Here is a 25,024-nt window from a genome sequence, read left to right as displayed (position 1 = left end):
TATTTTTACATACTCAATGGGATGGTTTTCTTATTTTGTTTACAAATGTCTGGATATACTGCTTTTAAAATGACATTAAAACGAGATAAAAAATCCAGTTAGAGCTTACACTTTTCATTATAGTCCATTAAATTCTCTAATAGTTATCTGGAGGCAGACTTTATTATATTCAAACAACCGTGTTCAGGTTTTTTGATGTGGAAATGTTTTCTGTAGTTTCTTACACCTGCTGTGCAAAGTGAGAGTTACTGAAGGCATTGGAAGTGCTTGACTGATGGTGTACAGATGCGGAGTAGTGTTATGGTGTAGTATTATCAGATTTTAATGGTATGTGGATGTGATCAGTCAGTGAAAAGCAAGGTGCTGCCAGAGAGATAGTGTGTGTCAGGATGGTGTGTGCCTCAGGAGCTGGTGTGATGCTTCACTAGAGGTCACTTTTTGCTCGATAATGAACTGTTCCCTTATCTTGGTGTGAGGTGACAGTGGAGTGCTGGTAGTGCAGTATTTCATGAGGGTACAAAGCGGTGTTCAGTTTGGAAGAGGATGAAATTCATGACTGATAACTTGTAATAAAGTTAAAGTAAATTTGACAAAGCAAGAGAATTTGTTTCATGTCAAAAATGTATATAATCCAGTGCATGGTTGTGCTTAAAGTCCTTGACAGCAAATGGACATTTTCAAGTAACAGGCATTTTACTTTTTGCATCCTTTCATATCCTTGCTATTTTTTCAGACTGATAAACCTCATGGTTAGTTAGAGAGAAGCGTCTCTAGAGAAATGCTTAGGAAGATGCTGTTTTGATTTCATACCTTTATTTTTCCTGAAAGGGTCCTCAGTCTTGTGGTACGTGTTTCAAACAAGGCAATATGATGTCCTCTATGCCGCCTAGTGCATGAATGACATTTATAAGTGTGAATATCATTGTTTGGGAACTTTAAAATTATTACTGATGCAACTGTAGTTTTTTTCCTTGGCTACTTGTGCATCTTTGACAAAAATAAGTGTGTTACAAGGGAACTGAAGAGGAGGTGGAGGATAATAGTGTGCAAATGACATTGAAGCACAGAGACCACTAACATTGTGCCGGTCGAAATCTCTATGAACAAGCAGCATCTCCTAGAGATGCCCCGGCTGCTGATTTAGAATGGTGCCAGGTCCAAAATAATTAATCCCACTTCTGAGCAGATAAATCACCTCATGTTTGGAGTAACACAGCAAATCTGAACTGCTTATGGCTTCAAAGCTAGAGCAGAGACAAAGCCTGCAGCCTAAGCACCTCTCTCTTCTGGAAGTGTGGTAGGCAGGGAGCTGCCAATGAATCCATGTAGGCTTAAGTACCTCTTGCACGTCACATCTGAATTTGATTTTCTACATATGTTAAGTATCTGAGCAGACTGTCTAAGACTGAAGACATACCCACAATAGAAAGTTCACTAAGAACACACACTGGTTCTCCTGAGGCCACTGGATGGTTAAGTACTCTCTGTATTGCCTATGAAATTACTACCACCAAACAGGTTACTGAATCTACTACAAGCTTGCAGGTTTTGATCCCTTCAGTTGGCCTTAATATGTAGATCTGCTGCTTTGCATACAGAATGCAGCATCACAAATGGAGTATCTGTTTCTCATTATAATTTTAAAGAGACAATCAGATGGCATAACTCTTCTGTATGGGTCTCGGACAACTCCCTTAATCATCTAAAATATAATACTTTGCTTCATGACCAGCCCTAGACTGATTTCAAACTTGAGAAGTAAATTACTAGTCAGTAGTAATCTGCTACAGTCCAGTTCTGTGAGAGTAAATGCAGAATGTTGTTGTTCTGGTTCATTATGTTGAAAGTATATTGCACTATAACTGTTGATGGAATTTTTTTAGTGTAATATATTCCAAATGCCTTCTTTAACACCCTGGGAGACAGCAGGATCACTGGTCTCACTCACCTATTGAGGGGCTGTCCACTGTCCATAGAATTTTGTTGGTGGCTAAAGTTATACTTTTAGGGACTGGTAGAAGCCTCAGTGTAGTATCTCTGCAACTTAGTTTGTATGGGCTCCAATGTCGCAGACAGGTGAGAAGGAGAAAATCTTCCCCTGGGTTACTAAGCCACTTTTTGTTCTTTCATGTTAATTGGCTGTTCGTTTCTGGGAACACAGATTGCGCTCCTTCTCCTTTACCTCATCCAATGTCAAATCCCCAAACAAGCCCTGCCAAGGGAGCGAGCCATATGGGGCAGGTTGCAGTTGTTCCTTCAGGTCTGGATTTATTCCACTGTGAACAGATGGACAATGGCTGACATCCACTAATGGTTCTCGATAGGCTTCTTCTGCTGTTCATCTCTGTCTTCTTTTTCTCTTCAGCCAGAGCACAGACCTTCCTGGAAATGGTCTGTTAACTCCTGACTAGTCAGAAAATGATACCTCTCATTTAGCAATAACCAGAAAGTGCAAAGGATTTAATTCCACCCTGGTTCTTGTGTTTTTAGCACATGTACGAAGAGGGTGAGATCAAGAAGAAAATCCCTTCGTCACTTAATACAGATAACATCAGAGGAGAGAAGGGTTTTGTGTTCACTGGTTTGAAGGGAATTTGTTCTTCCATTCATTCAGCACGCTGCAAAGCTTTTTCACTTCTGTACGGCTGGTATTTCCAGCACAGGGCTACTATAGCAATTCCATTTTGAGAAAGGAGCAATGCACATTTGGCATTTCAAAAATGACCGAATGTCTGACACAGCTGAACTTCTTGTTCATTAAGCAGAACTTTAACCTACGACTTCGATTCTTCGGCAGACTTCAACGGTAGATGAAGGTCCTCTATTTTATTTCACACTTGCAATGACCACCATTTCTTAAAGATGAAGTGTCTCCCTTTTGTCAATTATTCTTTTTTCCATTTCCCCCTCACAACCTGCTGAAGATGTTTCTGTAAAATGGCTTTCTCTTTCACATCACCCAGAAAGCCTTAACTTCCTACAGCAGGAAGTTTCACACAGAGGAAGTTACACCTAGAAAAAAAAACAAAAAGAAGCTGTAATTAAAACATGCAATTGCAACATGAAAGTAGACTGATGTCTGTGTGTGTGTTTCATAAACAAATGCTTTTCAGGATCTGAGTGAAAGAAGTAAGGAAACATTTAAATCCAAACAAAGTTTTCTTTCCAGATTTTAAATAAATCAAACTGAGGTATTTTTATTAGACATTTTATAGATCTCTTTTTAGGATAAAGCTTAAGTGTTGGTTCTGCTTTATCCAACCGTTGTTTTGTTCTGACACAAATCCCTTTTAGGATCTCCTAATAGCATATCCAGGATTTACTGTTGACAAAAGTTCAAATATTGCATTGAAATATAATCTTGTTTTTTTGATTAAAAATGCATAAAGGTTTTAAAACGATGGTTTTAGAAACTGTTATGATGGATGACGCATGTTTGATAATGAAGCAAAAACATGCCTCAGAGAGCCAGCATGCACAGCTGTGGCAAACGAAAGAAAATCTGTAAGTACACAGTCACAGTATCTAGAAGTAAAAATATTGTCAAACCTCATTATTCACTTCAGAGTGCATTCGACATGTATCTTTGCTCCTTGCTTAGACACTACAACAGTAAAACTTCCTCTTTCAGTATCTTCAAAGCCACATCTGCTAAAGATATAGTACCCTAATGTATCTAATTTGTGAAAGCCCAAGGTCATGCCCTTATGCTTAGACATTCTGGGGGGAATAAAACTTGCACTTAAATTATACATATGGCTGTTAACAGATACACTTAAAACAATGTATTTACTCTTCAGCACATGTGCTCCTCCAGCTGACTCTTAGGAAGCCAAGAAACAGTTCGGGGGCTTCGAAAAACGCCGTAATCCTTAGTGCAAAACACACAAGACACTCAGCTGTGTCACGTTGCTGTTAAAAAATAAAATTAGCTGCAGTGACAGCAGTGCCAAAATGTGATAAGAGGATGGGGAGTGTTAGGCTTTGTGGAAGATTTGGTTACATTATAGCTGTACAAGCCATGGTCTAAATGATGTGAAGATCAGTGCATGTTTGGTGACCTGGAGGCAAGCTGGAGAACATAGGAAGTAAAATGGATGGGGCAGAGGAAAGCTTGGCTGGAGTCCTCTGGTGTGCTCCTGGATTTCCTCATGTCCAGTCGAAAACTAGGCCACTGACAGCCGTGCGGGGGAGGACTGAACTGTAGGTGAAAGCGAGCTTGATTTTCTTAAACATGAAGAGCATTGCATTGTGTTCTGAAGGAAAATGTCAATTGCTCCTGGGTTATTTCATTCTCTTTTTCCATCCTGAGAGTCTTTGCAGTTCATTCTCTAGGGCAGGTGCCTTGTGGCAGCTGTCAGAGCAGGGTGGAGAGACCTTTCCATAGGGGAGACGGGGTCAGATAACCTCTCTCCTTCAGCGGGTGCAAATCAGCTCTCTGCTATTGAAAGTAATGCAGTTGGTCCAGTCAGATGAGGATCCAGCCCATGATGTTTTTCACAGGAAAGATGGGTCTGTGATGCATGCATGTGTGCTGAGAGGGAAGCAAGTCCGGCATTACCTCCAGTATGCATATTTGTTAAGTCTATGTACAATCAGAAAGGAAAAAGAGCAAGCATATGAATCCCTTCATGAAGTAGCGTGGAGAATACCAAACTGCAGTATTAATAACCTCCTGTTACTGAATACTCCATCTGTTCATCATGCCAACTTATCCTCACTTAGAGCACTCCCCTTGTCATAATATTTTGTACCACACTCCCCTCCCTCCTCGAGGCAGCAGTTCCAGTTTAGAACTAAACATTTGCCCAGTCATGTAACCCCACCGAGGACATGGTCTTGTTGCCTCTATCTGCTTATGTTTCTCTATAAAAGAAATGTAACTGATCTCTTCATTTCAGTGCTGAGTTTTCATTTTCTACTATTAGTTTGTGTTTTTTTTTTTTTTCCCAGAGATACTTCCATATCCATATTGGTATTCACAGACGTTTCATTTGCAGTTTGAGCGTGTTCTACACCTAATGCTCATTCCTGCTGATACTTTGCCACATGGCAACTTCAGCAGTGAAGAAAAAAAAAACACCCCATGATTTTCTTCTTTACAGCTTTGATATGTATGTATTTTTATATTTGCTAACATCTATAAATGGCAATAAAGTGGTTAACCACTTTAAAGTGATTAAAACCAAATTTGTTTATTTATACAACCCCCACATGAGGCGCTTGGCTAGATGCTGCCCTAGTGATGCACAGTGAGAATCTTGAGAAACTGTGTTGTTTGAGGGATGTCTGAGACGTCTGCACGGAGCCACAAAAGGCTTTCCCATGAAAGCAGGAGGAAAATGAAGTTAAATCAGAGGCTGCATAAAACTGGTCTTGGGAGTTACCTCTTGATTCTGCTGAATAACCCCATGAAGTGGACAAGAACTGGAGAATGATGGGGAAAAAGTTATTAGGGAGCTGGGTGAGGTTGCTAAAGGCTGCCTATGAGCTAAAATCCTTTACTTGTGCCCTGGATTCCAGAAATCCACACAATGTGGGAGGCTGAAACCATACTTTGTATATAACCTTTGGGTTCAAATATTCCCCTCTCAAACAAGCAAGCAAAGAAAATCCCTCCAAAAAAAAAAAAAAAAAAAAAAAGAGCACAGGAAAATCTGCATAAGCAGCACAGAAGAGATGATCTGCTCCCTAGTATAGCGCATGTCACTTATGAAAGTGAATTGCTAATGTTTGCTGCCTGAGAGTTCCTATAATTATTTGTATTCTCTAATACACTTCTCACCTATATTCGAAGTGTCGCAATCCTGCAGAATTAGGAAAACCCCTTGAATCTTCCTCTTTACCCCTCCCTTTCTGTGTGCTTCTTATGTTTAAACATCACCCACGGTCCCGGAGTGCAGCGTCGGCAGAATTAACTCTCAGATCACCCACAAAGTGATTAAAACCGTGTGAGAGGAGGCACTGAGAGTTTGCGCAGGGATCTTGGCATGGCATGAGGCGGCGGGACGGACAGATGTACATTGGGACAGATGTACACCGAGCTCGCTGCCCCTCGGCCAGGGCACACCAAACTCCGGCTCAGTGGCCGGCTTGCCCTCTCCTCCAGGCCGGTAAGCGATTTATTTCCCTTAGCATCAGCGGTGAGCTCAGAAAAGAGTAATATCGCATTTTTATCAGAGGCTGGCCTGTCGTGGCCATCGCCAATCATTATCAGAGGGGGCACCCCTGAGGTACTGCTGTGGAGCGCAGGCTTTGGGGCCGTTTGCGGCGTAACCGCTGACAGAAACCGAGCGTTTTACTACTGGAAAAAGCCAAAAAAAAGGTGTTTTCGCTCGCCGGTTTCGCCTGTGGGGAGAGGACGGAGCGAGCGAACACCCTGTGTGCGCCCAGCCGCGGCTCCGCTGCCCGGCTGTGGGGAGGGGACGGTGGTGGCTGTGCGAGAGGTGGAGAAGTTTCCCGGGTGGCCGGACCCGGAGCCCTGGGCGCTGAGCAGCGGGGCAGGACCACGGCACGGGGCCATGGCGGCGGAGCGGCCCCGCCACCCTCACCGCCTCCCTCACCCGGGCGGGGCGAGGCGGGGCCGCGTCAGCTGACACAGCCGGGCGCGGGGGCGCCGCCGAGCTTGCTGCGGTTGTCGTCCGCCGCCGGCGCCGCTGTTTGGTCGAGTTGGCGAATGGCGGGCTCTCGGGGGCACCCCCGTGTGGTGGCGCGGAGCGGGGGAAGGCGGAGGGGGTATCGCTGGCGTTTGGGCCCTGGTTTGGGTCAGTAACACCTGGGTTTGATCCAGACCTCAGTGTCGGTTCCATTTTGGGCAGCGCAGAGGTGGACTGGTGGATTTGTGCTTACTTTCCTGTCAGTACATGCGGGTTCCTGAGCCCCGGGTGCACAGCAGCGGCCGCCCCTCTGGTGCGTCATCACCCACCTTCCATGTCCTCAGAATGGCACCTGCAGGCTCCAGCTGCCTCCTCTGAGGGTCCACCCTGCGCTGAGGGGTGGTCTATGGCACAAGTACCATAAATATGGTGTTAATTGTGATTAATTTGGTGCTGCTGCATGGAATCGTGGCAGCAGGATGGCCCCTTTCTGTAGCTGGTGGTTTCTGGGGGAGCAGGTACAGGAGCTCATCCTGGGGACACAAAAATGGGAGAAGGGATGGGATCTGTATGGGGATGCCCAGGGTCCACTATGGTGGCCTCGGAGCAGCAATGAAGCAAGGAGGAGATAGCCGGGTAGTAAATCAGAGGAGCTTCAAAGGTGAGGATTGAAGAGGGTTTGGTGCCAGTTTCCCCGCACTTTGGGTTTAGTGGGAACGTGTGAGGGTATCCCCAGTGGGAAAGAACATCGGAATGGGGCTTGGAGCAACCTGCTCTAGTGGAAGGTGTCCCTGCCCGTGGCAGGGGGTTGGGACTGGATGAGCTTTAAGGTCCCTTCCAACCCAAACCATTCCATGATTCTGTGATGTTTTTTGCCGCTTTTCATCAAAACCTGTCCCTGCTGGCGGCAGTGCTGACCCCAGCCCTGATGCTTCCCTGTGGGATCACAGGGATGGTTTGGGGCCGTGGGCCCAGCACAGGGGCTCCGACTGGAGGCACTAACCCCGCTTACACTGACTAGGAGCAAAATTGGAGTGTTCTGATTTTAGAGTTTTGTGTTTAAAAGATAGAAGCAAGAAAAGGGAGAAAAACCTTAGACAAATCAGAAAAACTAGTGAAGCACCAGAAGCGCACATGTTTTGGGATGCCAGGGAGGGTGTCAGATGCAGGTAATCTTCCCACTTTGTGGAAGTTTAATGAAAACAAAACACAAAAGCGGCCGCATTATGTCCTAAAAGCAGTTGGGAGTTTTCGCTACGACGAGCGAACGGAGCGGGACTCTCCCAAGCCCACTTGCGCCCGCCCCGCTCTCATTCTGTCTCCGATGCCTGCGTAGAACCAAGAGATCGATCCCACGGAGAAGAAGGAGGAGGAGGAGGAGGGAGGAGGAGGTGGTGGCGGCGGTCGCTCCCCGCCCTGAGGGCGGGCGGGTAGCGCGGGAGCGCGCGGGCGGCGCGGTCGGGCATGCGCGCGGCGGTGGCGCGCGCGCGCCTCAGCGCCTCAGTGGAGGGGTCGCCCGCGGAGCAGCCGCCATATGCCGCGGCGGGCCGCGCTTCCATCGCCAGCCTCGGCGTCGCGGAGCGGCGGTGCCCCTCCGGCCTCCTCCCCGCGGCGGGCGCGGACGTAGCGCTTCAATGGGAAGTTCTCACTTACTAAACAAGGGCTTGCCTCTAGGTAACCGATCTCGCGGCGCGGCGGCCTGGTCGCGGCGGTGGGGATGGGAATGGAGAAGGGGAGTGAGGGGATGTAAGGCGGCGATCGGCCCCCGCCGCTACCGGCAGCAGTGGTAGCAGCAGCAGCAGCAACACTGGGCTTTGTGTGCCCGGCCCCGGCGGGAGCGGGGCTCCCTTGACGGCCGCATCGCCGGCGCAACTTTGCCCTGCGAGCTGCTGGCGTTCGCTGGGGTGTTTGAATAAAAGCATAAAGAGGAATAAAAATTAGAGGCGAAGAGGGGGGCGCAGCTCAGCGACTGGAATTCGGCTGCAGGGATAATTTCTCCTTCAATAAAAAAGTGAAACGGCGCTAAAACTGCATCAAGAATATGAATTTTGGGGTTCTTCCCCACTCCGGTCCCGTTCGCTCTTGGGCTGAGCGGTGCCTTGGCTTTTAGCTGCAGAGAAATGCTGGTAAAGTGCCACGGGGGGGGGGGGGGGGCAAGCTGTGCTAATATTTCAATAAACAGGAAGTTTAAAAGCGGAGTCTTATTGCTATAAAAAGTGCTTAAGGCCTGGCTGTGAAATGATTTTGCTAAATCTGTGGACGGGTTATGTATCAGAGAGGTAAGGCTCTCCTTGTGAATTTGGTTTTATCTTCTTTCTTTCCTCTCCCTTTTCTTTTCCCTTTCTTTTAACCGTGTGCTGGCAAATGCATTTGTGGATAGCTGCTGGTTTTTGAGGTAACATGAATAATATGCATGGGGTGATGTTACAGGTATGCCTCTGGACTCACTTAGTGTAAATTGTCATGTTAATCCGAAGGTGCTTATTTTTTTTTGTTGTTCCCCCAGACATACGGAGACAGAATGTCGATTGTGTTTATAAACATGATCATTTGTAAGCAAATGATACCAAGAAGAAGGCTGCAAAGCAGAAAATAAGCCTGTTTGCTGTGTAGATGCGAGTCAGGCTGCTCTGCTGCTTTGTTTTTCTCTAAAATAATTAAATTCCAAAGTCAGGGTTTCAGTCATAGTGCCCATCTGGGCAGAATAATGGCAGAAAACACTGTTATTGGGGGTGTTGTTTTAAGATTTCACCTGTTGTAACTTAATTTAACAATTTAATATACCCTTATATTTTAATAACTGTTGTCCTTAGCAGGAAGAATGTTTGCTTTTAGACCATGATGGAGCAGCTAAAGATAATCATCCCTTTAGCCTCGTTGAAAATAATGAGGCCTAATAAACTGAAGTGAATGTCTACTTCTTTTCCCAGCAAATTAAAATTAACTATCATATTTGCCATGCACATACGTGTTTCAAGAGCAGCGCACTGATTCCTTCTCCTGGGTCTTAGGAGATGTAAATGTTCTTATTTAACATTCGAGCCCCTTGGCAAGTACCATGATGCCCTTATTAAAATATTTGAAACCTCATTATTGTGTCCCACTAGGAGGGGAACAAGAAAATACAAGGAAAAATGAAATATATTTAAATAATTTCTGTTGTAGATTGAAAGCCCATTGAGTAACACTTGAAAAATCTATATATTTTATACATCAAAAGGGTTAAAATGCGCACTATAAAGTAGACCATGCTAGTAGAAAGATAATTGTCCAGTGCATCTCTTTGTTCTGTGTTCTTATCTCTTTTATCTATTTTTAGCCGTGTGTTGGTGAAGCAGGCATGTAAAATTAGCAGCCCAAACTGCTAACTTTAGTATCTTCTATAACGTTGCTTTTTATCGACCCCAAAGGCAGCAAGATTTCAGTATTGAGATTCCTTAACGTTTGTCAAATAATACCCTCTTTGGTTTATTATGCAAACCATCCTGAGAGTAAGCCAGGGACAAGATACTGTGTCCAGTTGTAATTCACTAGTGTTTTTCAAACCAAAATGAAACAAACAACCTCTGCCCCCAACCTGCCGTGGTTTTCCAGTCTGAACAAGAAATAGATGTTCACGGGATGTCTTTATTCATAAACCACTGAGCGAAAATGAGAAGGTTCAAGTGTTCCTTCATTTTTGTCGTTAATATGAAATAACATTTGGGACGTGAATGGAGTTTCTCTGCATTTGTTTGATGGCACTGAGGGCATGATTTGGTGCAGAGTCAGTAGTATGTTCTCTGTCCTTCTGCAAGCATCCCCTAGCTCCCCAAATTAATGTAGATCCTCTATTTCTTCATCAAGGGATGAGCTATTTGCCAGTTCAGTAATGGAGTAAAATAGTAAAAATCCCAAGATTTGCTATAGTTGTGCTCGGTAGAAGGGTTTAGTCAATGAAACTGCTATTTTGAAATGAAACTACTACAGTCACCTATGTGAATTTTTCAGTTCAGTTGTCATATATAGTTAAGGAGTAGCAGACGCAGACAGCTTTTGAGCACAAGTATACTGCATGTAATAACCTCCTCATCGTAAATAGTGTACATGCTCTGATCCTTTATCATCATGTGGAGTTCCTGATAGCATGACAAAACAAATTACAAGTGCCCCTACATTTGTCAGTTTGGTTAGCTCTTGACTTGTCCTTATGCATAATAAAGATAAATAGCATCTGCCCTTTGTTAAAAATGTGTGATGATGCTTCAATTTACTAATCTCTGTGTTTCTAAGAGTTATTGTTTTATTTACAATGTAAACAGACTGAGCAGTACTTGGCCAAAAGTGTGATTCCAGAGATTAGCATTAGGCTGGATGCTGCGAAGTGTTATCATACAGATGCAGCAGTGCACTCACCAGTGTGATGAAACATAAAGTCAGTCCCTCTGTATCATAAGAACATCTACTGTGGGTCGGTGGCTAGTCTGGATAGTCCCTTTTTGGGAGAAGAGTGACATTATCCCAGAGTAGCAGTTCACATAAACACCACAAGAATGGAGTTAAAGAAAAAAAACAAAAAGCCTGTTTTACAAGAAAACAGTTTGAACAGCAAATAAGTGTGTGGAAAGGCACAGATTTAAATGACTCCTAAGTAAAGACGCTGAGAAGCAACGTAATCTTTAATTTGTTAATTAATACATGTGAAATACAACCCTCGAAACCATGCAAATACTGTGGACTGCAATTGCTTGTTGCCATTTTGTCTTTCCTAACCTGCCATGCCTTTGTAATAACTATGTTTCTTGAGGCTTATCTGCAGGGGTTGGCTACTTGTGTGTTAGAGACCTGCCTTTAAGAGTGGTATTTAGGTTTTCACCTCCCAGGCCAGCTGGGAACATTGATGAGGTGATACTCTCCAGCATGTGTCAATCTTTCAAATCCCATAGCAGTTGGCAGTATATAGCAACACAGCAGCCTCATCTGAGGCTCCCTAACCTTCTGGCCCCATAATTATTTATTTAGTGAGAGAGTAGAGATGGAGTTACACTTTTAATACATGTCCTAAAATTTAAGGTGAGGATAAAAGTTGTAGTACATGGCCCTTTAGCCTTAGTTCCTCTGCCACACGTGCTTTCTCACTCCCAGACAGCATAACAGTGGATTTACAGTTCGGGAGGGAGAAGTTCCCAGCTGTGTTTTTTGGGTCTGTTTTCTCCTCTGCTGCCTTGAGAGGAGAGATGATGATTCATTTATATCTGTGTATTGATCAGGAAAAGATAGCGAGCATACATTGCAGATAAGTCTAAAATTAACATTTCCTGCTGCAATACAACCCTTTGCTCCCTCACCAGTATTCATCTGGGAGATCTGGGAGATGTGTAGCAGCGTTTCCAGTTGTGGTGGGCGTTTCAGGATCTCTGAGCTGTGGTTGTGATAGGATCTTTTCCAATGCACAGTAATCCTCAGCCCATCTCCCCAAGTGATTAATGTGCTCAGAAGTGTTTTGGGAATCTGGTAGCATCAAAGTGTTGGCTGGCTGAAACTGATGTATGCCCTTATGCAACGGTGTTGCAGGGAAGGGGGAAGGGGATTAAGTGTCTCAAATGGTTTATGATGTGAAAAAGGGTGCTGGGATTCCCTGGATTAGACTTTTTTTAGGTGCTTGTGGGGCCTCATCCTTTGATGTTTGGCCTCGGTTTGATAGTTGAAATAAGTAAAAACCTTCACACTGGTTTTGAACCTGACTGGTCCCGTTCCGTGAGGAATGTGAGGAAGTCCCTGGGCTTGTCTGATGTGTGCCGCCTCGTATGTGCTGTCTGCATCCTCCCGGCTGGGGACAGGGAGTATCTGGAGCACAAAGTGTCTCAGCCGCACCCTCAGGCTCTCCCTGCCAGCAGCGCTGGAGCTGGCTTAGTTGGCAGAGGGACAGTGACGCAAAGCCAGGCCTTCACCTCTTTGGTGCTGCAAAAGTAATGAAATAATAATGGGAAAAAAAGTTCACATGGTAAAATTCCAAATAAAAGATAAATCACTCAAAAGAAACCTCTCCTGAAAAATACCTGTCTATCAGATGAAAAAGTTAATTGTTTTTTGCTGTGCAGAACATAATGTGCTTGTGTTTGCTATAGTGGAGCAAGAATTTAATTTTTGAGGAAGATGATTCTAAATCAACTTCTCTTTTATGAAATATTTTTGTCATTTCATCTCAGACGTATCATCTTTTCTGTATCATTATTTCATTTACTAATTACCCAGTTTGTCTCTAATCAACATAATTGAAAATTGACATTGTTTGATTTTTTTTTTTCCCTTTGAATTAAACATTGCTAATGCTACAGCATATTTTATGTTGGTATTTATATATATAAGGAAGAAGTTCTTTACTGTGAGGGTAGTGAGGTACTGAAATGGGTTGCCCAGAGAAGTGGTAGATGCTCCATGCCTGGCAGTGTTCAAGACCAGGTTGGACAGAGCCTTGGGTGACATGGTTTAGGGTGAGGTGTCCCTGCCCATGGCAGGGGGGTTGGAAATGGGTGATCTTAAGGTCCTTTGCAGCCCAAGCAGTTCTGTGATTGATTTATTTTGGATGTTGCTCATCTCTGCATTTTTGTCTTTCGTTACACCTGCCTCTCTCAAGAGGCCTTTGGAGGGCCTTCCTTGCAGTGTAACTGCCAGGGTAGTCAGCCAAGAGGGAGTCTCCATGGAGGGCAGAAAAAACTGGCCTTGGGGCTGGGGACGATTGCTCAGAGTAATCCCAGAGTTGAGCTTTCAACAGAAAGCTTTGATTTCTGGTGCACGCAAAGCCTTTGTAGTTTTGGTATTAAATCACGAGCTAATGTGATTATATAATTTTGCTTTACATGAGGTATTATAAGGCTTATTGTGATAGTTCTATTTACAGGTCAGTGGCTGCCCCTTATCTGCGCCCAAATCACTTCCCAGGGGGCTGTGTCACCACCGGCAGAGTTACATAAGTGGGCAGTGAAGGTTGCTCACGCTTTCTGATGCTGTGTGTGTGCCAGCACCCACCAGGTTGCTCCTTTTCTCCTTTTAGTCTTTCTACGAGAGCTTTGATGCCAACTCACAAAAAAAAAAAAAAAAAAGAAGGAAGCAGAGAAACACTTGTTACGTGAGTCACAATTTCAGATTCCTCATGTGGATGTGCACTAATGGTCTTCCCAAACAGACCTTAGGATATTTTTTTGATAAATTCCATCTTCTGCTGTTGTACATGGATACACTGTGTGGTAAGAGTGGTGAGAGGTCCATCCCAGCAGGGTGTGCTTGGAGCTTTGTCATGCAGAACATGACAGGAGCGTAACTGTTTTGCTGCCTTTTAAAGCAAGCATTGCTTTTGCCACCTTCTGTGCTTGGTTGACATGTGACTTTCAGAAGTGAGAAATGGCTGTAGTTGGGAAACCACCACAGGCAGCACAGTGCTCTGCACATCTACCTAAACATGTCTGAGGTTGTGCCAAAGGGATGAAGAGATGTCCTCCTTATCCATGTCGGACAGTGTTGTAGTTTAACCCCAGCTGGCAACTAACTGCAGGTCAAAGTAGATAGTGGTTAAGGAAACGTAAGTTCTGGAGGCCGCAAAAGAGTGGTCCCACTTTCTGTTGTGCCATGTCAGAGTCTCTGAAAGTCAGGCTGACTGCGGTTGCTGCTGCCATATGACAGGTTGTTCTTCTCTCCCACCCTCCAAATATGATCAATAGCAATTAGCCCATGGCTGCTATCTGATGGCAGCAGGAATGCAATTTGAACGCTTCCAAGTCTCTTTCTGCAAATTCCCATCCAGCTGTATTCTTTCCTTATGGAGGAGCATGCGCTAAGTGCCATAAAGCTCTGTACCTGTCCAAGCAGAGGATGGCATTGTGCTGTCCTGAATGATGCTGGGCCAGTGCAGTGCTGACTCAGAGCTCAGAAGAAAGCCAGGAAAGAAGCAGCACTGCAGGGTGTTCTCATCATCTACTACACGTACATTTTTTTTCACTCTGCAGAATGTCATTGTAGCCCCTGGGTGAGTCAGAACTTGGGAGAATGAGCCAGAAAGGAGCTACAGGGAGATGAGTGCTCTCCAGTTGGATCGAGCTGATCTGCAGGAGGATTTGCAGAAAGGGAGTGCTGCCCCAGGCAGCTGTTAGTCATACCTACAGCCCGGAAGAGGTGCTGCTAGGGGTGACAAACAGCAATGACTTTGCTGTTAGTGCAGCTCCCAGTATCTTTAATTTATAACTTCAGAATTTCTGTTGGCTTCTGTAGGATTTTTACCTGAATATGGATATTTCAGAATTAGCTACCTATTTTAAGCCAAACTATACAAAATGACTGTTGCTTCTTGCATATTTGCAGCATGGCACTCTCAATCCCACACAGAAAACATATGGCTTAGCAGAAACAATGATGTGGAGCACTTCATCAAAATTCCCAGATGAGTCAAATTTCATTAGGTGGTTGCAGCCAGTTTGTCTCTTGCTGAGTGCATAGCTGTAGTCTTTGCAGAGTCATGCAGGACAAAAGTGTTTCGCAGAGATAACCACAAGCCAGTTTCCAAACTCTTCAACTGATACTTACATATTTCTTCTCTTTAATGTGTTGTACCAGATATGTTAAACTGTTTATTTTCAACCAGATAATGAGCGTTTTCACATTTGTGGTCTACCAACCATCTTAATGCGTGTCTAGTGCTTCACTGAACAGTATTAATGTGTATCACAACCCTTCTGATGTTGTTGATTTTCCCGTCTGTATAATCAGCGTTACTGAGAAGTGATCTTCAGTAATTCCCTGTTGTGTGTGTATGTTCCCATGCTGACTGGAACTGGCTAGCTAAGTCTTTATCTTAATTTCTTGACCAAGAAAGGTTATAAAAATACCAACCAGACCCACTGCAGCATTTCAGGTATTTTTTGCATCCTCTTCAAACTCTCTCCTGTGTCCTTAAAGTCTGCCTCTGCTAGTCGTGCTCCTTTCCTAGAATGCCTTGTGCCAGGATTATTGTCTTTTATTTCTCCTACCATCGTTTGCTGTTAAAGTCTTCATTTTGTTTGGTTTGTATTAGCTTTTGGGATCCTTTAAGATAAAAAAATGTAATACCAATTTTCAGTACCTCTGTAAACAAGTTACTTGCTCCTAGAGGACTTCTGCCTTCACCCTCAATCAGGATATGTAGTAAATACTGCAGTTGCTTTATTCTTTGGTTCTGACATGTTTCTGTTGATTTTTCAGCTCCTGCGAGACTGTCAAAGCTATCTGACTTGTGCTGAATGTGCAGGTAGTTCTTAATGTGGATGCTTCTCTTGTTATCCTGAAGTGGCTTCCTACATCTGTTCAACTTGAGATTCGTGGTCAGCAGTTTAGCCACCAAAGCAGTACTCCTTTGTGAACTTTGAACTCAGCACAACCAGGCAGCAGACTTTTTCTTTATTTTTGCAAGCAAAAGCACCATCCATGAGCCTAACCTTTTATCTGCGTGGAGCTGGATGTATTTTAGCCACACCAGTCTAGATAAAAAGAATGTCTTGCATTTTTCAAAAGCTTGTGGGAGGAGGCTCACAATAGAGGCTCCATTGTACTGTTGGTACTGAGCGTACAGGAAATCACAAATTAGCTATGACGAGAGTATTGCAGGGGAGTTTTTAAGTTTACTTAATTCCCATAGTATTGTATGGTTTGGAAAGGGTTTCACAATACATTGCCTTTTGGGTTTGGTTGTGTATGTTGTTTGTATTTGGCAGTCCTCTGTTGGAGGCTTTTTCTTGCCATGTCTTTGTTCAAAAGATCTCGTGTTTTGAATCCTGGAATCCAGATGACTTTCCTTCTTACTGTAAATACAGAGGCATACAAATACACTTGGTATTTATCTCGTGACCACCCTGCAGCCATCTAAAATTTAAATCTAGCATTATGTATTCAGCAGTGAGAACTATCTCCTTGGAGCAAGCAATAAAAAGAAGGATTTTAAGTAGGAATTTGGAGAACAGTAAGCTTCAGGCACAGCATTTCCTTTCCTAAGTGATTTTGATCCTTCAGGATGTTGAGTTACTTAGCTTCCAGTTGATACAGAGGGGAATTGGAGTGGGCTCACAAATCCATGGGATCCTGGCTGCATCCTGCATGCTAAGCCCAAACTATTACAGGATCAACCTTTTGTTAAAATATTGTCCAAAGATTGGCTTGGCTCAGTACCTGCAGTGGAGGAACAAGTTCTGTCACTCAGTTGAAAGAACTAGGATTATGGGGACTCTCCAAATTCTGAATCTTATTTTCTTAGTCCTGGGAATAAAGTGCAGAACAGTATATCGCATTGAGTTGGTAATTTTGAACCTTGAAGTACTGTGAATTTTAACTTTGCATTTGTTTTTGTGACTTTGCTGGCGTCTTCACTCTGGACTTCTTTTTAAGCCTGTTAAATTCTGCAGCATTGTGGCATTCTTCATAAAAATACGTTAAAAAACCTAATCTGTTAACAAATACGGAAATAGAAAATATACTCTTCTACCCCCAAATAGTCAAAGGGGGAGTGTGGGGAAACCCCAGCAAACGGGTGGGGATTTGCCCCCCCCCCCCAAAAAAAAAAAAACAGCAAGAAATTGAAATGAAAGGTTGGGTGGGGTTGTGCTTGTGTTTGACTGTCCTGAGGCTACTACCTTAAAGAAATGGTAGCTATTGAAATGCCCTAAAGATTTATGGGTGGGAGATGGTTTTTTTTTTAGGGGGGAGGGGACATACAGGAAAAAATGCTGTCAAAAATCTTCTCATTCTCTCAGAGATTTTCAAAGAGAATTTGTAAAAAATAGTTCTCATTTTACAAGGCTAATTCTAAAAAGAATATTAATCTGTACCTAGTATAAATAGTAAGTAACTTGTCTGTTAATTCTAAGATTTCTTTGATCACAGAAGTGCCCAGTGAAAGAAGCAGTCCATGAATGAGCCATATGATACCTGGGAAACCGCTCACATTTAATTAAGGACAATTTTAAATCGAGTTAGTTCAGCTAGTGCAGGCCTGTTTGAGCTCCAGTTGAAGTATAAACTAGGCTTATTTCACATTTGCATTAAGATAATTAGGAATCAGCAAACCCAAATCAAAATACGGTACTTTGCTGTGACTTCATATTGGGCATTTGTGTTTGGGCATTTGTGTTCTAGTTTACAGACTAGAGCGTAAATACAGTTTTCTTGTGTGGGATTCATGCTTCTATAAAGGGAACTTCCCTAAACACCTATGTTAGGAAATGAATATCCTACATGAGAACTGAATTACCTTCTTGAAGTTCTTTTTGTTTTACTCTTTTAGTTATACAAGACATTTCTCATCTCTAAAAATCTTAGATAAATACTGAAGTGATGCAGAGCTGACCTTCAGGGTAAACTTGGTCTAATTATTGACAGGAGAATTGGAAGAGAGAGGGGAGCCGAGACAGATGTCACACAAGTGGTAGTGGAATCGCAGATGATCTTGGTAGTCTTCTCACACTTGTGGATATCCTCAGGAGTAACATGGGATAATTCACTTAATTTTCCTGTGCCCAGTTCCACCTTGCGTTTAGTGCTGGTGAGCTTACCTCGGGAAGTACCTTGGGATCTATTGGAAACTGCATCATATTAGAGTGGGATTTTCGTTAATGGTGTTCTGAGTAGATGCTTGGTAGAGTCTCTGCCTTGTATCACAGGGAAATGGTTTGGGAGGCAGTGTGCTTTCTGTTGTGAACTGAATTAAGGTAAATGCACTCAATAAAAGCACAGCCTGTGCCCTGATTGAACACAACAGCACTGTGCACAACAGTCTGCTGTGATTTAAGGGCTTCCTTTTTTTTCAAATAGCGATGTACTTTTCACCATTTAAGCTCTTGAAACAGCAAAAAAACCTCAGCCTGCTCCTGTGTATCTGAATCAGGAAGTTGTATTTCAGGAATTAGCTTGACAGGACATGCATGAAAACAAACCAGCAAAATACTGGGAAGTGATGAGGCTGCAGCTCCATGTGCAGTGCACTGAAGTATGGGGATGTTGTGCCCTGAGTGCTCTTGCTCCTGCTGAGACATGAAGGCTTGGAGCAGAGACATGATTGCGAGTTATTTTTACTTAACAGTTGAACTTTGGAAGAGGAGAAGTAAGGGATAACCTCTTTCAGTTTGAGTTTGCACGTTGTACAACTATTAAAAACTTCAAGATGACTGTTAAGTAAAGACAGCTACTTGAAGTGCCAGATGGAAAAGAGCAAGAAAAATGCCTTCTGCCTAAACCAGAAAGGGGATTTTTGCTCATTTTGTTTTGGGGTCTTCTGCAGTCCACACAGTTGCATGCTCGGCTTCTGTTTAATATCTGTATCAATGATCTGGACAAGGGGATCAAGTGTACCCTCAGTAAGTTTGCAGATAACACTAGGTTGGGCAGGAGTGTTCTGATGAGGGGTAGGAAGGCCCTGCAGAGTGATCTGGACAGGTTGGACCGATGGGCTGAGGCCAACTGTTTGAGGTTTAGCAAGACAAAGTGCCAGCACTTTGGGCTACAACAACCCCCTGCAACGCTTCAGGCTTGCGGAAGAGTGGCTGGAAAGCTGCTGGTGGAAAAGAACCTGGTGGTTGTGATTGACAGAGCTGAACATGAGCAGCTTGTGCCCAGGCAGCCAAGGCCAACAGCATCCTCCCATCAGAAATAGTGTAGCCAGGAGGGCCAGGGCAGTGATCATCCTCCTGCAGTGGGCACTGGTGAGGCTGCACCTCGAATCCTGTGTTCAGTTTTGGGTGCCTTGCTGTAAGAATGACATTTGAGGTGCTGGAGAGGAGCCAGGGAAGGACAGTGGAGCTGTGAAGGGTCTGGAGCGCAAGTGCGATGAGGAATGGCTGAGGGAAATGGGGGTGTTTAGTCTGGAGAAGATTAGGCTCAGAGGGAACCTTATTGCTCTCTAGAACTACCTGAAAGGTTATATCAATGTGGGGTTCAGTCTCTTCTCTCAATGAGTAATAGGACAAGAGGAAATGGCCTCAAGTTGTGCCAGGGGAAGATTTAGGTTGGATATTAGGAACAAATTTCTTCCCTAAAAAGGTTATCAAGCACTGGAACAGGCTGAATAGGCAGTGATTGAGTCGCTGTCCCTAGAGGTATTTGAAACACTTGTAGGTTGTGCTCAGGGATATGGTTTAGTGGTGGACTTGGCAGTGCAGGGTTAACAGTTGGAGTCGGAGAGCTGAAAGGTCTTTTCAAATCTAAACCATTCTCTGATTCTGTGATTCTTCTGTTGCTGTTTCCATCATGGAACCCATTCAGGTATTAGATGCAGAGCAAGATGGGTTTCTCTTGTATTAATGGTACTACAGAATGCAGGCTTCAAACAACATTTATCACATGTACCAGGTCTGCATCACAACATCGGGCTGCATTGCTGAACTTAGGCCTACACTTTCTTCCTACTCACAGTAAGTGCTCTCACGGGCACTGCAGACATTTCTGCTTTTCTGGAAATGCACTGGCTTTTTCAAGCTGTCACAGTTTGTGTGATAAGATACTGGCTGTTTGGTTTGGATGCAAGACTCCTCCTTGATTCATTCCTTTGCAGAGCAGTTGGTCATCTTATTATATCCATTTTATGTGGAATGTAGTTCAAGGCCAATGTTAGTTTATAGATAACTTGGAATAATGGGAAAATGTAAAAAATGTGGAGTATTCTTCAGTTGGCAAAATTTTTAAAAGGGTGTTTTTTCCTGCCGGCATCTGGAAGTCAGCCAGGTGAAAGTTAACATTCCCACAATACCTTTTCTGTGGAATAATGGGCAAGTTCAGGGCAGCATTCTTTCTTTCATTTATGTAAACAGGGTGCTGGCCAAGGCTATGGGAGAAGTGCTGCTCAATATGAAATTGTTGCTGTTTGCTCTCCCAGTTGTTGCTCTCTTCAGAATGATTTATTTATTTATTTATTGTTCTCCTGTTTAAATGGATCTTCTGCTCTGTTCCCATTTAGGATCTTGCCTGAGGTAGCATTGCACAAAAAATTGCACTCTACAGATGATTTCATACATGGTAGTGAAGATGTTTAGCAAGTACGGAACTACCTGAAGCTTCCATAAAGTAGAAAGGTGTTTGTAGAACAGTGGAGTCCCATTGACAACAGATGAAAAGAGTTGGAGGGCTGAGAAGCTGAACTGACCTTTCATCTCTCTTAGCTTTGAAAGCCCTGGTTCTTTCAAAACATAGCAGGGATAAATTGTCAGGGAAGCGTGGAGCCGGGTGTGCAGGCACTGCCTGCCGTCTGGCTGGCTGGCAGCTTTCAGTTGCTGCTGCTCTGAGTAAGGGGTGATTTTGATATTATTAAAGATTGATAGGAGTTTATTAAAATACATTTCCCCCTGTCAGAATTCATGTCTTTGTACTTCCAGAGTTGCAGAACAGTTTACGTACCACGAAGGTTATTGCAAAGTACATAACTGCATGTAGAGTTTTATATTCATTGTATCTTAAGTGTATGTGTAGGGTTTTTTTATACTGATTTTTTTTTTTTTTGAGGATCCTACCCAGGAATTTAGTGTGTGCTGCCTCAGAATAATAGTTTATACAGTGAAGAACTCTGCAGAAACTGTGGCCTCTCCACCCAGATGAATTATCATTTTTCAGCTTCTACACAAACTGCAGTAATGCTGCCTCAGTGAGCTCTGGAAAACCTCAAGTAAAGGTTGGGGAAAGGTGGTCAGAAACACAAGGAATTTCTGAGATGCTAAATGTTTACAGCACCCATCACATCTAAAAAATTCAGTTCTTAGCAACTGACAGAGGAAGAAAGTGTGGTGAAACCCATAATCTTCCATGCTATCCGATTGAGTTGGAATGTGGCCATCTAAGTATCCTTTTCATCCACTGGGGTCGCTGAGGTCCCTACACAGACTGAAGGTTCATTTACTCGAACCTAAAAATCATTTAATGTAAACTTTGCATTTTTCCATGCCCTGTGTAGACCCATTGTCCCTTAATCTGTGTGTTTGCATAAATATGAAGTCAGTAGGATGGGTACAAGCACTTGTAATTTTCTGTTTGTGCACAATGCAGCAAAACAGTAAATTCCAAATGCTCTAAAATGCATTAATAGTGGGTTTTCCAACTTCCAGTTCTGAGACCATAATTTTTCATCTGTTTTATACCTCTAATTGACTTTTAATATGTTTTCTAAACAGAGCTAAATAGGAAGAAAGGCACTGTTGCTTACTTGATAAAGATGTATTAAGAAACAGAAATTATTGTCCTGTCTTCAGTTTGCATTAATTTAGAACACAGGTTTTATGGACCTTTTAGTTGGAGGTTATTTATTTTTCTAGGTTATAAAGAACAAATATTTCAACTGCTGGTTTTATTGCATGTAAATGTCAGTATCTTGGAACTGGCTATGTTTAGATCTGTAGCATTCTTTTCTGTTCAACATGTCTAAGCTCCCTTGCTTGAAATAAGTTTTCCACGTAGAGATGCATACATGTGTGGACCATACACACCATGATCTTACGTATGAACTTCTGATTTTGTTGCTGTAGTACAGAATGGGGTGGCATCTCTTCATCAGTTGTGAAGTTGCTCATACACATACAAACTGTTAATTACCTCAGATCTCTACGTGCACAGGGTTATGTGAGCCGCTTCTATGCAGGTACATACTTGCTCATTCCTCATGACTTGCTTTGCAAGCAGCTCTGCTGGCTGATGGCAGAACCCCACAACAACCCAGTGTGAACAAGGAACAAAGCAAGACCTTCTTAGATAAAGTCACATCATAAAACCCTAATGAAAGATGTGCCCTGAATAGTAACTTGTGCTTTCAGTTCTGCCAACTGTGAAACCTCCCTAAGAATTGCTACTGTTGTTGAATGTTCCCTCCTTCCTAATAGAGGTGTTCTATGTGCTGTTTTTCTTGTTGACTAGAGAATGATGGCTTTTAGAAGTATTGTAATGATGAAGTGCCATTAGCTGTAAACCATTCACATCTTAAATTGCATCCTTTGTTGTGTTCTGTGCTATTCTTTTAAAATAGTTGGGTATGGTCAGGATTTTGATTTCCAGCACTTCTGCTTTCTTTTTATTTTCTTGTTTTGTAGGTTTTGCAGTGTTTTTTGTGGAATTATATGTGTTTCTGCCATCAGTTGGCATGGAAACATGGCTCCTTTATAGGCCTTTTGCTTTTAGCATTAATTTGCAGGTACTTGGTTTTGAGTGTGAAAATGGAAACCATTTATGTTCTTCATCATTCCCCATCATTAATAGTTGCGTGCTTTCCAACGCAACATAAATTATCTTCTGTCTTAGAGGGTAAAATGTACTCTTTTTAGGAGGAAGAGAAATAATATTCTACTGTACTGTATTAAAAAAAAACAGTACTTCATATAAAAATTATTTTTATACTTATAACTTGGTAGAATCAGTGAAACAAAGACTAACACCAAATCTTAGTTAAAGCCCAGAAAGTATATAACACTTCTAAAAAATGCCAAGTCACACCACTCGGGGTGCTTTGTTTTTTTTTTTTTGTTAATGTACATATTGATGATCGCCTTCCTTTTTTCACTTGGAGTGTCCTGTTTTCTTGGAGGGGATTGTTGAATTTTAGTTGGAAAAGGTTAGAAATTTACTTTGATCAGCACTGACAAAAGTGGGGGGATACTTTCATTGGTATTTTGTGACTTTAGTTAGTGGAGTTTGCAGTGTCTGAAATACGTCGGTACTGGCAAAAGTGAATGTGAAGACTCTTTATAACTCCTACAGCAGTATTCCTGGTGACATCATGATACATGATGCTGAAGGGAGTGCTGCTTGGAGAAAAGCAAGTGGCACTATCGCACGTCTTCATCGTGAAGAATAGGCTGTTAGTGTTTGTTCACATTTATAGGCATTTGAAACTGTATCTGAATGCATACTGTTTTAAGTATAGATAACTAAATACCTAATTTAAGACCTGGTATAAGCAGGTGCAGACTGTCTGCTTTCAGTGTCGCTGCTTTCAAGTTCTTTAGGATGAGATTTAATCTTATTCTAATTCCCGACAGCTACAGACCATTGTCTGAAGAGCGTTATGTAGACAGGATATGCTGAATAAAAATAAGATTTGAATTCATTTACTTTGGCTCATACTCCCCCATCCCATTCCAGACTTAAAACATGTTGTTCCACTAACCATTTCATAGGGAGCATGCAAACTAAATTCAACTGATACTGCTCCTGTTTTACATCTTTAATAAACGCTTGGTTCCTCTGGCCTGAATGGGTGTAGTGCTGCATTGCGCTGCTTCTTCATTCCCAAAGTTAAAGTACACATAGTTCTATTGAAAAAACATAAGTCCCTGCAGGATTTGACAAATTACAATGAAAAAAACCTACAGATCTGCAGATGAGGAATACATTGTTCATGCCACTAGTCCTATTTTATGAATTTCATGGTATTACACAGCAACCGTATGGCTGATTCCCTCTGGACAGTTTAAACACAAAATATCAAGGAACAAAACAAACTCCCATAGGTATAAACCCCACGTTTTCACGTTTAATACATTTTTTTCATATAACTGCAGTGGAGAAAGAAATAGTTTGCTTCATACCAAACCCTTCTACCAAAGTGTTCAGCACCTTCTTGTAGTGGTTTTCTCGGAGGCTGAGAAAGAGAGTTCAGTATAGAAGATGAGAGCTTTTTGTCTTGCTTGCAGCAATTTACAGATCGAATTTTTACTAACCATGACACAGCTGTGAAGAGAAATTAGGGCCCTTCTGCTTCCTGTGTGACAGTATCTCATCGTACGCACAGAATAAAACCATTTCTCCTCTCTCCTCCCACTTCCCCTCCATTCTCTCATAAACAAATGGGTCTGTTCTCAGAGAAGAGTGAAAAATAAATGGGACCCACCCTTTTATCATCACCTTGATGTACTTGTCAGAGAAACTGGAGATAAGGTGGACTTCTGTGGCTGTTCTAAACTAGGGTTTTTTTTCTTCTCCCCAAGTGCCAAATGGCACTCCTGGTCCAGGAAGGGCAGAACTGAGAACCACACTGAGGGGGAAAAAAACCCCACTATTAACTGACTTAATCCTTGTACTGAATTGTAACTTCTGTGGCTTAGATTGGTCTTTTCTTTCATTTTCTCTCTGCAACTAAATTTTCAGTAATCAGCATAGCCTCTTTCTACAGACCTTTAACTTTTTAACCACATTGTTATCTGTGGTTCGGGTCCTGCAGCACTCACCATGGTAAATGTAAGTTCATGCAGCACTTGCTAGTTTAGTTTTGTGATAAGGTGACCCCCAAAGTTCAGGACAAAGCAAGTAAGTTAGGATGCTGTTGCATGATCTGTGCTTTCTTACAGTGGTAAAAGAGTCTCTCATTAATTTATCCACAGGTTGAGCACAATAATCACTGAAAGCGAAGTCTTCCCTTTTGTTGGGAAGCTCTCACACATTCTGCTATGGGGGCTTGCAGGCCT

General features: G+C 42.9%; 1 protein-coding gene across 7 annotated transcripts in view; it reads left to right on the top strand.

Moving 5' to 3' along the window:
• CTBP1 (C-terminal binding protein 1) overlaps nt 1-25,024 on the top strand; it is a 254,294-nt gene that overhangs the window by 173,463 nt on the left and 55,807 nt on the right. For 2 of the 7 annotated variants that reach the window (XM_061359788.1, XM_061359790.1), the window contains exon 1: nt 8,069-8,270. The exons of 4 other annotated variants lie outside the window; for them this stretch is intronic. Coding sequence is in view for 1 of the 3 variants with exons in the window: in XM_061359786.1 (XP_061215770.1) it covers nt 8,231-8,270 (40 nt within the window). In the remaining 2 variants the exon portion in view is untranslated. Of the gene's footprint in view, nt 1-8,067; nt 8,271-25,024 lie in introns of those variants that run through there. One more of the 7 variants, XM_061359786.1, reaches the window with a different exon arrangement.

The sequence above is a fragment of the Neopsephotus bourkii genome, unplaced genomic scaffold (genome assembly GCF_033783945.1).
Source record: "Neopsephotus bourkii isolate Nb327-2 ecotype Australia unplaced genomic scaffold, CSIRO-AGI_Nbou_v1 NB_994, whole genome shotgun sequence".
NCBI classification, from domain to species: Eukaryota; Metazoa; Chordata; class Aves; order Psittaciformes; family Psittacidae; genus Neopsephotus; species Neopsephotus bourkii.
The sequence above is the reverse complement of the archived record's forward strand: the minus strand, read 5'-3'. Positions and strand labels throughout refer to the sequence as shown.